The sequence below is a fragment of the Somniosus microcephalus genome, chromosome 23 (assembly GCF_052327205.1).
Source record: "Somniosus microcephalus isolate GS21.2 chromosome 23, FLI_Smic_1.0, whole genome shotgun sequence".
In the NCBI taxonomy this organism is placed as follows: domain Eukaryota; kingdom Metazoa; phylum Chordata; class Chondrichthyes; order Squaliformes; family Somniosidae; genus Somniosus; species Somniosus microcephalus.
This window is the reverse complement of record NC_141009.1, coordinates 13,731,502-13,746,801: the sequence shown is the minus strand read 5'-3', so window position 1 is coordinate 13,746,801 and position 15,300 is coordinate 13,731,502. Positions and strand designations below refer to the sequence as shown.

The following is a 15,300-nucleotide window of genomic DNA, read 5'->3' as shown; positions in this document are numbered from 1 at the left end:
AGAGGCCCGGAGCTCAGTTCCAGCACCCTTTCCGCTGTGTATGGAATTTGGGTTGAGGACGGAAATTGGGTTACGGACAGATTCGGGCGCGGCTGTGACGCCCACTCACTCAGTGTCAAGCTCGGATATAAAGAATGGCCTCTTGAATGAGTAATTGTGCTGCAGCAGGAGTGAATGGTTTCAGCAGAGGAGCAAGGCAGGGAGAAAATTAGAGGGATTAAAAAAAGAAATACTGGTATATTTCAAACAAGAGGTGGTGGCTGGAGCTAACTAGTCTCCCACAACTGACTGTGACATCGGATCACCTCCCAAACCCATGGTCAGCGCACAGTTTCCTCTTTGTAAAACACCTTCGGACATTTCACTATGTGAGAGGCGCTATACAAATGCAAGTTGTTATGACCCAAAGGAACGGTCCGCAACACTCTGGGAAGTGGTTGAGGGGGGGTTTGGAAGGGCCTCGCGGAGAGGAAAGCCTGGGGCAGGGAAAGCCCATGGTTTCCTTGAGGGACCCGAAGAAGCACTCTGGTTCCACCTGGCCCCACAAGGAAACTAAAAAAAAAAATTTTTTTTTTTTTTTTTTTTAAATCGCGTACCCTTTTTTTTGGGGCCTCTTCTGGCCATGGCCCTTCTTGCCGCCGGGTTGGCTTGCACGGCGCAGGCCTCCGGTTAAAATGGCAGTCGGGCACCAATGACGTCAACATAGCCCGACCTGCGTATTTAAAGAAGAATCCCACTGGCTTGCGACGGGTGTCCCTCTCGCCTGCTCAGAAGAGCAGGTTAAGATCGAAACCCGCGGGAACGCAGTGGGATCGCACCATCTCATGGGCCATTTTAACTACCCATCCGCCCGGTTTCCGCCGGGCAGTCAGGGTTAAAATCAGCCCTAATGTGTGAATTCCACCCATTAATACTGCTGCCCATTGTCAGCCCTGTGCTATATTACCGAACTGCTATTGGAGCCAATGTACAATGAAATAAGGTGCCCCCAGAAGCACCCGATTTGAATCACTGCCTTTCAGCTTACAGTCTTAACAAGTTCCTTAAAAATCGATCATTGTAGTTGCTGCCTCAAAGACCATAAAAGCGATGAATTATTATTATTTTTTTTAAATGTATTAATTTTTTGAGCAGGAAATACAAATCAAAAATCAGTGGACAATAAATTCAGTTCGAATACTAGTTGATAATTCAAAATGTAATTGGGTTTAGCGACAAAATTTGCTGATGAGTAAAATCTAACTAGTTGGCTTGCAAACTTGGTCTTGAAGGCAGCACGCCACAGCAATTTTGGGCAGGATCGAGGTCTGCGTTTCCTGATCTGCAATCGCTGAATCCTGCAAATAACAAGGGGGAAAAAATATTACTTTCCTATTTAAAAAAAAATCATTATTGAAAAGCCCCAGGTGAAAGGCACAGTCCCACAGTGCAGCGCACCATACTAGCTCAGCCTAAGAACAGAGCCCGAAAATCCTGCCTTCACCATCTTTGCCCACACATGCATAAACGCCACTTGGTGAGGTACCGCAGGTAACTAGTGCCCATGGAATGGGACCTTATCAATGAGCCAATGCTTTAAGGAGAGGGGAGAGGAGAGAAAATTGGCCAGGAAGAGGGGAAAAGAGTGGGAGAGAGGATGGGGCGAATCAGGAAGAAGTAGTGATTAAATTATGCCAAGTCTGGGATTTAAAAGCCTGAAGATTACATAAAACAAGTGCTTGCCACAAAGACTTTGCAATAAATTCCAGGTTACTTTCAGTCAGCTGAGAGTTCTAGACAAGTGCTGGGGGTTGAATCTCCTTCCATTTCAGAATTGAGCATCCCAGGTCAGGTATAGCACCGTCAGGTGCAGAGTAAAGCTCCCTTTACATTGCCCCAAACAATATGCCTTAGCCCCAAACACAGAGGAGCACATCCGACTGCACCAATGTGACATCTTTCCATTTCCCACGCTGGCCATTCTGTGCATTCTCTAAGTGAGATTGAGGGTCAGTTCTTTGCTGTAGGCTCATGCCTGTTCTCAACTGTGTTTCGAATCATTCTATGATTCAGCAGAGAAAGAGGCCATTTGGCCCAGCATGCCTGTGCTGGCTGTTTCATAGAGCTATCCAACTAGTGCCACTCCCCCGGTCTTTCCCCATAACCCTGTCAATTTTTTCCCTTCAAGTATGTATCCAATTCCCTTTTGAATGTTACTATTGAATCTGCTTCCACCGCCCTTTCAGGCAGTGTATTCCAGATCACACCAACTTGCTGTGTAAAAAAATGTTGCCTCATGTCACCTCTGGTTCTTTTGCCAATAACCTTAAATCTGTGTCCTCTGGTTACCGACCCTTCTGCCACTGGAAACAGTTTCTCCTTATTTGCTCAGTCAAAACCATTCCTGATTTTGAACGCCTCTAGCAAATCTCCTCATAACCTTCTCTGCTCCAAGGAGAACAACCGCAGCTTCTCCAGTCTGTCCACATAACTGAAATCCCCTCATCCCTGGAACCATTCTAGTAAATCTCTGCTGTGCCCGCTCCAAGGCCTTGACATCCTTTCTAAAGTGTGGGGCCCAGCATTGAACACAATACTGCAGCTGAGACCCAACCAGTGCTTTATAAAGATTTAGCATAATTTTCTTACGTCGGTCGGTCGGTCCGTCTCCAAATGCCAATTAATTTTGTCCTGGATTATTGTCTCAAAAGTTTCCCCACCCATGACATTAGGCTGACTGGCCTGTAGTTTGGTGGGTTTATCCCCCTCCCCTTTTTTAAACAGGGGTGTAACATTTGCAACTCTCCAGTCCTCTAGCACCACCCCTGTGTCAAAGGAGGATTTGAAGATTGTGGCCAGAGCCTCTGCAATTTCCATTCTTATTTGCCCAATGTTAATTCACACAAGACCCTTAGAATCAGCAGACAGAGGCACTCTTCCATTACTACAAGCCGGAATTAAACCTGCATCCCAGAGATGAAAGGTTAGTGTCACTGAAGCAGCCTTGAGTCCACGTTACAACTTTTCCAGAGCAAATGGAGATTTACCTTGGGCAAACTACTCATCTGGGTTGGTGCTGATTTGGAAAATGGTCTGAGCAAACCAAGACGCGTTGTCTTCGACAGCTGACCCACTGTGTCAGCGAGGCTGGGAGTCATTGGCTTGGACCGTGGAACCACACCCAGGTCACCTACTTTATAGTGGGGCAGAATGCCCGGTCCTTTGATGACAGGAGAGGCAGAATTATATCTGTGGGGAAAAGCGGGGAGGGGGGAGTGGGGATAAGAATTGTTACTGGAAGGGCTATGGTTACATGCAAATTGCTGCCAGCCAAAAAAAACCTACACAGAGCTATGTAAAAAGGTGCCCCCATGAAAGGGTGGATAAAGGCAACATAGGAACAGGAGTAGGCCATTGAGCCCCTCGAACCTGTTCCACCATTCACGGAGATCATGGCTGATCTGCGACCTAACTCCCTATGGCCCCCTAGTCCTAGCAGCCTCAACCAGCGGAAATAGGGTGGATAGACAGCTTTCCACCACTGCTTCCTGTAAGCTGCGCTTTGTTCTGCGCTGCCTCGGTTTCTTTTAATGCGTGGTCCCTTTAAATTTTTGCGCATGCCCGGTATTTACACTGTAAAAGCCGGTGAGCGGCCCGCGCGGGACCTTTCAGATAACAGCGCAGCTGCGCGCACGCACTTAAGCGGGAACAATGCTTTCCACCTGATCCTGTGGGTATTCCCACCCACCCCGCCGCGGCGAATTAAGTTAAAATTACCCCGTCACTGTCTAAAATCTAGAATGACTCATTGGGCAAGACACTGGACAGCTATCTGTACCCGTAGAATGATATCCCAAGATAAATCAGCACCTTCAGCAGAGGAGGGAGAAAACTGGCAACGAAAAACTAAGGCATAGAACAGTCCCGCCTGGGCACCAGAAGTCCCGCCCCGGAAGGAGCCGCTTGCGCCAGCCCGATACTCAGTTTCAGCGCCCCAAACGGAAGCGGGGCGCTGCTCGAGGCACCCCGCATCCCTCTTGGGGCGCTGCAACTGAATATCGCAGCGGCACACGGCGCTACTGCAGGCCTTCCTCCCATTCTTAAAGGGGAGGGGCCTGCACCAGCGCGATCCGAGATCACGAGTGCCGGCAAAAGAGCCCAGCACCGAGGAGAAGTGCCGGGCTCTTGGGACACAGCTGGCACGGCCCGGGGGGTGCTCAGGAGGCCGGAGACGGCGGCGCGAGGAGGTACTGGCTGGCGGCCAGCGGAAAAAATGGCCGCCCCGCACCTCCCCTTTAATTAGCGCCACTATCGCTGCAGGTAGGCCCCCCTGAACCGGTCGCAATTTGCGTCCGGCGCTACAGTGGGGGGGCGCGACCAAATATCGCGTTCGGGGCGGTAACAGGGCGCTGCGCACACTGAGGACGTCATCGGTGGCGCGCAGCGCTACAGGCCAACACCGCCATTAGCGCCCCGCTAAATTTCGTGGGAGGCGTGGCCAGTGGCGCTAAAACCACTAAGTGCCCTCTTTAGGTGCTAACTGGTGGCGCAGCCCAACGAATTTCTAGGCCTAAGAGTGTAGTGACAAGAGCAGTAATGACCTCAGATAGGTCTTCAACTGCCAGTCTGGGTGGCTAACACTTTATTTCAGGGAATAATTTTTAATTTCAAATGCACAGGATAATAAACGCATATAAAGTAAATTAGAAGGCTGTATTATTTCCTTAAATTCACCTACAATTACCAGTTATAATATATAGTGTTGATTTTTTTTTTTAAGGGTTGCTCTGGTGCTCTCCCAGAGAACACAGTTGGTAAAGTTAGTACCTAATGTGGAACTGAGCTCAGAGGGCTGTGACTCTTTGGAATTCTCTACCCCAGAGGGCTGTGGATGCTGAATTGTTGAGTATATTCAAGGCTGAGATCGATAGATTTTTGGACTCGAGGGGAAACAAGGGATATGGGGATCGGGCAGGAAAGTGGAGTTGAGGTTGAAGATCAACCATGCTCTTATTGAATGGCGGAGCAGGCTCGAGAGGCTGTATGGCCTACTCTTGCTCCTAATTCTTATGTTCTTATGAATCCTAATGATCAGGAAAAACCCAGGGTTTAATCCCTGGTCTGTGCTGAATCAGCTGATCTCAGTTGAAGCAGACAGGGTGCTATAGCTGATCTCAGTGATTCTGGGCTAGGAAGCTTTCAAATCAAACCATCCAGACTTCCGGCTAATAGCTAACCAGTGACTGCTGCTAGAAAGTGAGTAAGAGCTAAATCGAGCCGGTTTGCTTTCCCCACAGCGGAGTAAGGCTGCTGACATTCACCGGCTTGGCTCACGTACGGAGAATGGCGACTTGCGCGAGGTACCAGAGGACTAATCCAGCATGACCCAGCAGCTTCAGGGCGAGGAAGAAAATTGGAGGGGATCTGGATGTTAAAATGAGGATGCACTGGGGAAATTAAATCTTTTTAAAAATCACAAAAACAAATGCGGGCAGCAAATTCTAGAGATAAATGCTGCCCCTTGTTTAATAGTTAGACTCAATACGCAACGTACCTTCCCAGAATGTTCGCAGGTTTGTGTTCTAGGAAAGGCAGCTCGTCTTTAATAAACTCTCCCAATGAAGGCCCAAGTCCGAGTACAGCTGCGCTGTTCAGTAAGAGCAGCAGTTTCTGCATCATTTGACCGCGATGAGCATACAGCAGCACCTCAGAATCAGTCTTTTCTAGATTGGTAGTAGGAAAGGTGGCGTCTGCACCTTCTGTCTTGCCCTGCGGAGAAAGGGCCCTGCGCAATCAGAACATGCTCGAGAATATATCCATTCCCAATTCTAGAAATGTTCACGCCAACTGTTGCTGGGGTTTCAATAAGCAATCCCCAAAGCACCAGTGTAAGAAAACTGGGATAAATACCCTGACCAGAATATTCATCAAGGGCACCAGCTAATTCCTTAGCCAATTATCAAAGTTGTGAACTAACAATTGTTTGTTAAACTTGGAATCATTGAGTATGCAAGCAATTAGTCGATAGGGTTAACTGACAAAATAAATAACAAAAGCTGTTCAATGATATTACAGTAACTCAGCATTAACCTCTTGCTGATTATAAATTTACAGTTGAGATAAGATGATATAATTTGGTGAGATTAATTTAGGATTAGACTCTTTAGATAGCTGACCAGTTAACAGCGTTAGGTAGCCAATCTATTGAGTAGATTCAAGTGTCTATATGTTTGTAGTTAGCATTGTTTCCAGGATTAATACGATCTTGTCCTTACGAGCTGGCATGGATGAACTGGTTGCCTCACTTTCCTCTGGGAGGATGGTGTTAACCACGGTCCCAATTTTAACGTCAGGTGGATTCCCCGCTCAGGCCCGAGTTAAAATTACAGTTGGGTCTCAATTATGTCATTGGGCCACAACATGCATATGTAAAGAAGGACCCTGTTGACTCTGGGCATGTGTCCTTGCTGCCTGCTCAGAAAAGCAGGCTAAAACTGGAGATGTTGCGATCACGGCGGCTTTCGGACAGGTAAGAGCCGGGGTGATTTTAACTGCCCACCCGTCAGGTTTCTGCTGAGTGAGTAGGGTTAAAATCGCCCGAGATGTCAGAGTGACTTCAATGGAAATGAAAATGGGGAGAGATATAAAACCGGCTGCCGATTTGCTATCACCCCACCCCACCGGGTTTAAAAAAGGGGGAAAATTGAATGCAAAGTGACATAACAAGCTGGAGCTCACCCTGCTGCACTTTAAAGTGTAAGGACATGGCTTTGTGCCCACAGTTAGCAACAAGGCAAGTTTCTAACATCCTTCAGGACAAGGAGCGGGGCAAATCAGAGAATTACTATTCACTCTTATGCCCTGACCAGCTGGGAGCAGGTTCTTTCATTCTCTTCTCCAGGATAAGAGGCACAGTAGGGAGAATTAACGTGAAAAGCAGAAAATCTTAAGGGTTTCAATTTACTTTTGCGCTAGATAACACAGTATTAAATTCCAACGTTTTTTAATGCAGTCATTAACTTATTCTGCCTTAATATAAACAAACACAGACAGGAGTGTAGCACGAATACATTAACTAGCATTCAGAACATAGTACACGGATGAAATGAAGCATCTGACCTAAGTAAATAAAAGGCTACCATTTCAAAACTGCCCAATGTACAAATGATGCTCTGCCACTTGGTGGCACTAACAGTTTTTCTGCACTTCAGAGCCAACGGCATTTTATTTACTTTTTTCGGGGGGGGGGGGGGGGGAAGGAGGAGGCAGCAGATGAAAAGATGGCTAAATACACTCCCATTAACAAGCATGGTGGAGTGATTTCAATAGGGTCTGATAGATGCAAGCATTTGATTAGCGAAACCGAAAAGAGACAGTGATGAACTTAAGATAATCACAAAAGGAATTAGAAACAAGATTAGAACCATTTCTTTGCACTAAACGTGGAATTTTCTGCTACAAATTGATACGAATCCGCACAAGAGATTATAACCTGGTGCTCCCCCGGGATCTGCACTGGGCTTCAACTTTTCACAAAATATATATTCAATGTGGGGGGAGTGTGAGGTCATCCACTTTGGATCTGAAAAGGACAAATCTGATTTTTTTTTTATGGTTAGAAGCTAGGAGCTGTGGGGGAGCAATGGGATTTAGGTGTCCATGTACACAAATCACTAAAAGCTAGTGCACGGGTGCAAAAAGTAATCAAAACGGTTAATGGAATCTTTGCCTTTACCTCAAGGTGGTTGGAGTAGAAAAGTGAGGAAGTTATGCTCGAGTTGTACAGAGCCTTGGTCAGACCACATCTAGAGTCCTGTATTCAGTTTTGGGCACTGAACCTCAGGAAATAGATTGGCCTTGGAGGGAGTACAGCGCAATGTCACCAGGGCTCAAAGGGTTGCATAAACGTGGCTGGTATTCACTGAGTTTATAGAAGGTTGAGGGGTGATTTAATTGAGGTATTAAAAATGATATTGGGATTCGTTAGAGTAGATACAGAGAAACTATTTCCTATTGTGGGCAATGTTCCCGTTAAGCTCTGGGAGGTCCCGCGCAGGCCGCTTGCCGGCTTCACAACGGGAAAAACCGCGCATGCGCAGTATTTTGAACGGGCCACGCAGCCCCTTAAAGGGGCAGCGCACACCAAAAAAACTGAAAAGGGAGCATTGATGGTGGGAGAATCCAGAACAAGAGGGCATAATCTTAAAACTACATGGTCAATTTTATTTATGGCTGAAAAATCAGTATCAAGAAAACAGGGAAAAATACTAAAATAACCAAACCTACACGATATATAAACTGTTTTGAAACGAGGAAGCAAGCACAAGATTGTGTAGTTCTTTTCATTAGCCACTGAATGAGAGTCTCTAATGTAGTTATAAGGAAGATTACCTTAACCTCAGGGAACCCCTTTTAACCCCTTCGCACGTACAGGCAGAGTGCAGCAGGGAACTGAAAACCATAAGGTTGTCCCTGGATTGTACAACAACAACAACTTGTATTTATATAGTGCCTTTAACATAGTAAAACGTCCCAAGGCGCTTCACAGGCAAAAATTTGACACCGAGCCACATAAGGATAAATTAGGGCAGGTGACCAAAAGCTTGGTCAAAGAGGTAGGTTTTAAGGAGCGTCTTAAAGGAGGAAAGAGAGGTAGCGAGGCGGAGAGGTTTAGGGAGGGAACTCCAGAGCTTAGGGCCTAGGCAGCTGAAGGCACGGCCACCAATGGTTGAGCGATTATAATCAGGGATGCTCAAGAGGGCAGAATTGGAGGAGGGCAGATATCTCGGGGGGGGGGGGGGGTTGTGGGGCTGGAGGAGTTTACAGAGATAGGATTGTATGGGAGTAAAACAGTAAAATAAAAAAAGAGAAAATGCTGGAAATACTCAGCAGGTCAGGCAGCATCTGTGGAGATAGAAACAGAGTTAACATTTCAGGTCAATGACCCTTTGTCAGAACTGGAAAAAGCTGGAGATGGAACAGGTTTTTAAGCAAGTGTTGGGGCAGGGAAAGGGGGGAGGGGAGGAAAGAACAAAGGGAAGGTCTGTGATAGGACAGAAGACAGGAGAGATTAAGAGACAAAAGGGATGATGGTGCAAGGCAAAAGGAGATGGTAATGGGACAAGTTAAGAAACAAGCTCCAGCTTTTTCCAGTTCTGACGAAGGGTCATCGACCTGAAATGTTAACTCTCTCTCTCTCTTTCCACAGATGCTGCCTGACCTGCTGAGTATTTCCAGCATTTTCTCTTTTTATTTCAGATTTCCGCAGTATTTTGCTTTTGTATTAATGTAAAAAGTAAGTTCTTTGAAGAGTGTCCTTAACAAACAGCATATCACGCCAAACAACTTGTTAATGGCCCAGAAAACGAGCAGCATTCTGGTAATGCTTACACCTTCGCTGTAATGGTCCTCGACACCCAATAAAGGAGACAGCCAGCACTAAGTGGAATTCACACAGAACAGCAATGCAGAGAATGGCAATGTGGACACCGTGTACTGGATTTTGTGTAGCCTGATATACATGGAAACAGCAAAAGAAAACCTGTGGTGTATGTAACCTGTTCCACCTTAAGAGAACTACCTTAAGAGATGTACTACTTTCTCTTGGCTGCTGTATACTGTAATACTGTAGGGATTTGCTGGGCAGTTCAGCCCTGACCTCCGAATAGTAAAGACCTGTTAAAGTTATTCTTGTGGTCTGTGTCCAGTGATTTATAATAAGCATAACTGGGACACACAGACTTAACAGTGGCGACGAGTCCGATCTTACCCTGCGGCAGTTTTACATCCAAGGCAGCTTCGTCCTCAGAACGGGCGTCGAGAAGAGGCATCCGCCCTCATCATCCTGCTGAGCACCATCGCACGGGAGGCATCGAGAACCTGGGTTAAAAAGAAAAATTCTGACCACGAAGCCCTCCATCAGCGACAGGCAGTGATCATCCCTTCTACCACGGTGGTGGGTAAGCCGATCAGCGACACGAGCAGAAAGTCGGCCGCGTTGACTGTGGAGTGGGGGAGGGAAAACGGAGGAAAAAGGGCGGAGAACTCGACCACAGCCGGTGAAAAGGGCCGGGCTGCAATCGAGGCCCAGAGGCGCAGCGACTGGGGCAGCTTAAGGCACGAGAGCCGCGGAGAACTCAAACGCAGCCGGTGTAAAGGACCGGGCTGCATGAGAACCGCTGGGGAGGTGAGAACGGCAGCAGCACGGCAATCGCCATTGCAGCCAGCGGGGGAAGAAGGCAAACGCGGGAATCCGCCATTGTAGTCGGCGGGGGAAGAAGACGAGCGCGGGAAAGACCGCCAAGCGCGGGAAGCCGCCATTTTAGTAGGCGGGGGAAGAAGACAAGCGCGGGAAGCCGCCATTTTGAGAAAAAGAAAAATTTAAAAACTTGCAAGGATGCCTAAACATGGGAACATTAATACATTTGATAGCGATATCGAAGATTGGACCACGTATGTAGAACGCATGGAAGTTTATTGTAAAGCAAATAAGGTACCAGATGATGAGAAAGCACTAACCTTATTAAGCTCAATGGGTGCGAAGACATACGGGCTATTGAAGCACCTTCTGTCACCAGATAAACCGGCGGATCAGACTTTCGCGAATATTGTTACTGTCCTGAAAAATCATTTAAACCCCACGCCGCTGATGATAGCGGAACGATTTAAATTTTACAGAAGAACGCAGCTGAAAGACGAAAGCAACGCTGAATTTTTAATTGAACTGCGTAAGCTATCAAAGTACTGTCAGTTTGGAACAGGACTAGCAGATGCGCTGAGAGATAAATTTGTGTGTGGATTGTTAAAAGAAGGAACACAAAAGCGACTGCTTGAGGAGAATGATCTTACGCTTGATAAAGCTGTCACTATTGCAGCATCGCACAAAGCCGCAGCGAGAGGCACTGCGGAAATGCAGCTACGGTCACCGGAACTCAGCACCAATCAAATGGTCTTGGGTACAGTAAAATGTTATCGTTGTGGAAAGACAACGCACGATCAGAACCAGTGCTGGTTCAAAAATCAGGAATGCAGAAAATGTGGCAGGCTTGGTCACATAGCTAAAGTATGCCGGTCAGGAAAGAAGACCAGCAACAAAAAGTCACCGCAGGAAAAGTACAGAAAGGTACACAAGGTGACAGAGAACAGTTCGAACGAACAGAAGTCAAATTCAGACTCCAGCAGTAATGAACTGGGTAGTCTAAGAGTACACAATGTTGGTAAGGAAGCAGACCTCCAAACAATCTGGGTCACACTTCAGATAGCAGGAGTCCAAGTGAAGATGGAATTGGACACTGGATCGGCATTGACGGTCATGAATAAGCAAGATTACAAAAGGTTATTCCCACATATTCCCCTACGGGATACGGAGATTGTATTGAAAACATACACGGGGCAAAGAGTATACCCCATCGGGAAGATAGAGGTAAAGGTGGTCCACAAGGGCAAAGAAAGCCGAGGAATGGACTTATATGTGCTACCTGAGGGAGGTCCACCACTACTGGGACGGGAGTGGATTAGGAAAATAAATATGGACTGGCATTCCTTAAAAGCACTAACGGTAGATTCTGGTAAAAAAGATGTCAAACCTAAACGATTGTCCAGAATATTGGACGATGCTAAAGAGGTGTTCCAACAGGGACTGGGAACACGGAGAGGAATTACGGCAAACATCAAGGTTGAAGAACATGCAAACCCGAAATTTTTCAAAGCCAGACCAGTACCTTATGCAATACGACCTGCTGTGGAAGCTGAGCTGGAAGGGCTAGAACGTTCAGGAGTACTGTCTAAGGTAGACTGGAGTGAGTGGGCCACGCCCATTGTCCCCGTCATGAAGCGTTCATCGAGCAACAAGCCGGGGGAACCGGGGAAGGTTCGCATCTGTGGAGATTTCAAGATCACTGTTAATCCGGTGCTTCACACGGTGCAGTATCCGCTTCCGCGGATTGAGGATATCTTCGCTTCGTTGTCTGGCGGGAAACACTTCACCAAGATAGACCTGGCGCAGGCGTACTTACAGATGGAAGTTGAGGAAGAGTCACGCCAGTATCTCACGATCAACACGCATAGAGGCTTGTACCGGTATAATAGACTGGTTTTTGGAGTGGCATCGGCTCCAGCAATTTGGCAGAGGGCCATGGAGCAGGTATTACAGGGAATTCCAGGCACACAATGTTACCTGGACGATATTCTGATTACAGGAGATGATGACGAGGAACACCTTGCAAATTTGGAACTGGTGCTCACCAGATTGAAAGAATATGGACTTCGAGTTAATCGCCAGAAATGTGAGTTCTTTCAGAAGCGGATCTCGTACTGTGGTCATGTCATTGACCAGGAGGGGCTTCATAAGTCTCCTGACAAGATCGAAGCTGTTGTGAAGGCTCCCGCTCCGGATAATGTATCCCAGTTGAGGTCGTTCCTAGGGTTGATTAACTATTACCATAAGTTTCTGCCAAATTTATCCACGGTGCTGCACCCGCTGAATGCTCTTTTGCAGAAGGGAGTACCATGGAAGTGGAGCGAGGACTGTAAGAGGGCCTTTCGCAAAAGCAAGGCATTGATCATCTCAGAGGAAGTGTTGGCTCACTTCAACCCAACGCTGCCTATTCGTTTGGCTTGTGATGCTTCTCCATATGGTATTGGGGCAGTACTCTCACACAAGTTGCCAAATGGCCTGGAGAGGCCAGTCGCGTTCGCATCCAGATCATTGACCTCCGCTGAGCGCAACTATGCTCAGATAGATAGGGAGGCTCTCAGCCTTGTGTGGGGAGTAAAGAAGTTTAATCATTACCTGCAGGGCCAAAAGTTTACGCTTCTGACAGACCACCAGCCGTTGGTATCCATTTTTAACCCTAAGAAGGGTGTTTCAGTGATGACAGCACAGAGACTCCAGAGATGGTCCCTTTTCCTAGGGGCACATCAATATCAGATTGAATTCAAAGGTACAAAGCAGCATGGTAATGCTGATGGGCTGTCGCGCCTGCCACTACCTACAGAGGAGGAGGCACCGACGGCTGACCCTGTTGAGTTATTTCACTCGACCATCATCAAATGTTTACCAGTCACCAATGCAAGTATTGAAAGAGAAACCAGGAACGACCCGACACTGTCCCGGGTCTACGAAGTGACAGTGAAGGGATGGCCAGCACATGGTGATCCACTGTTACCGGCATTCTCAGCAAGACGAGGACAGCTGTCCGTCTGTCAAGGAACATTGATGTATGGAACAAGGGTGATTATTCCTCCTAAGTTAAGAGAGAGAGTTCTAAAGGAACTGCATGAAGGTCATCTGGGGGGAGTCAAGATGAAAAGCCTTGCTAGGGCTTATGTGTGGTGGCCGGGTATCGACCAACAGATAGAGGATCTGACGAAAAGCTGCTCAGGGTGCCAAAAAGTGCAAAATGCACCTCCGATTGCACCGCTGCATCCATGGGAATGGCCTTCAACCCCATGGCAACGTGTACATATTGACTTTGCTGGTCCATTCGTGGACTCCATGTTTTTAATTGCGGTGGACGCACATTCTAAATGGCCAGAAGCGATTAAGATGACTACCACTACCTCGGAAAAGACGATCGCGGTGCTAAGAACGATATTTGCAAGAAATGGATTGCCAGAACAAATATGTTCAGACAACGGACCGCAGTTCGTGTCAGAAGAATTCCAGAAATTCATGAAGAATGGGGTGAAACATTATACCTCTGCCCCTGAAAGGCGTTATCCAACTCGAATCAGGAGGCCTCCTCAGAGACTGAATCTTTGAACTGTTTTGCATGAAGTTGTATATATATATATGTTATTATGTTATGTTAAATGGGGATATACACTGTTAAGCTAAAAAGGGAGGATTGTGGTGTATGTAACCTGTTCCACCTTAAGAGAACTACCTTAAGAGATGTACTACTTTCGCTTGGCTGCTGTATACTGTAATACCGGTGGTGACCACACCGGTATATATAAGTGTTGTGTTGGGATTTGCTGGGCAGTTCAGCCCTGACCTCCGAATAGTAAAGACCTGTTAAAGTTATTCTTGTGGTCTGTGTCCAGTGATTTATAATAAGCATAACTGGGACACACAGACTTAACAAAACCCATTTAGGGGCATTTCTTACTGAATACAACTACTCGGTCTGATTGTATGCTGCCACAAAAGGACTTCCTCACACAAAGCCTAAGCTACTTTTTTTTGTTCAGCTTTACCCTATTTAAAACCGTAAGAATAAAAGAGAAATTTCAGCTTTTGTCATTAAGTGGTGCTAGGAAAGTTTGCCTGCAATAATAGTAATTTTTTTAAATTAAACTATTCCAATAAGTGTGTTTTTTGGGTCCAACCTCTTAATTCTACTTCAGATTATCTCCAGAAAATATCAGTCTGCCAGCTGTTGTGTGAAGGAATAGAGGGATTTTTTTTTTAGAAAAGCACTCAAGGGTTAATGAACGAAAAGCCTGCCCATTGGGATGGATATGGTGTGCAAAGAGGGAGGGACAAATCAAACACTGCCCTCTATCTCCCAGATGCTTATTTGTAGCGGCTCCAAGGCCTGCAATGGGGCTCTTCCAAACAGCTGCAACCTATTTCATGCAAATGCTAAGCACGGGGTCTGATTCCAGTTGCGCAACATAACAGCTAAAACCTGGTAATAGTGGCATTCTTGCAGCAGATGTGAAAATGGTCAGTGGCTACAAGCAGGAAACTGAAACCCTTCCTCATAGTTGGGGGGGGGGGGGGGGGGAAGGGAGGCAGAAGAAACCGAGTGGGTCGTCTCAAATGATACATTGCGCAAGTGACTACATGCTCAAATGTACCATAATAGTTTCTGACATGCTACTTTACAGAAACTGCATCGTGGGCTGGTACAGGCTTGCAAGTAACAGTACGCAAGCTCCAGCTGTGCTAGCCTTTAACCTCATGAGGGCCTTTCACAGTTACCAAATTGCAGATGGTTCCTATTATAAACTAACTCGAGAAAGTTTTAGGAGTTGAAGAAATTCATGTTCTGCTTCCAACAGGAAGAAGAGTGTAATTAATTTTTTTTTTCTGCAGGCCCCGAGCCATGCTACCATATGCTTCCTAGGACCCTGACAGCCCTTCGGTACCGAGTCCAAGCTGTGAGCTTGAACAGGGAGTGCTGGCAGTCTATTTGTTCATGGTGAGCTCCCCTGCCAAACCCAAGCTTGTCCTCCTTTGACATCCACACGCATTTTTCTGCAGGGATTGCTCGAGTGTGATCAGGAGCAGGAACCTTCCCTAGGCTAGGGATGCGGAGGCCATCTGTAGCATTCTGGCCGAGGTCAACTGGTGCAACTCAGCTCAGACCATGG

The 15,300-nt window shown here is 46.8% G+C and overlaps 1 protein-coding gene across 1 annotated transcript in view; it reads right to left on the bottom strand.

Annotated features, from left to right (window-relative positions):
* Positions 1-1,094: 1,094 nt before the first annotated feature.
* The window catches only part of cfap157 (cilia and flagella associated protein 157), a 46,577-nt gene continuing 32,371 nt past the window's right edge, over positions 1,095-15,300 (bottom strand). The window contains exons 7-9 of the mRNA XM_085965424.1: positions 5,534-5,748; positions 3,027-3,228; positions 1,095-1,337 (exon numbers count right to left, since the gene is read on the bottom strand). Of these exons, the coding sequence (XP_085821550.1) occupies positions 1,239-1,337; positions 3,027-3,228; positions 5,534-5,748 (516 nt within the window). The 3' untranslated portion in view covers positions 1,095-1,238. The remainder of the gene's footprint in view (positions 1,338-3,026; positions 3,229-5,533; positions 5,749-15,300) is intronic.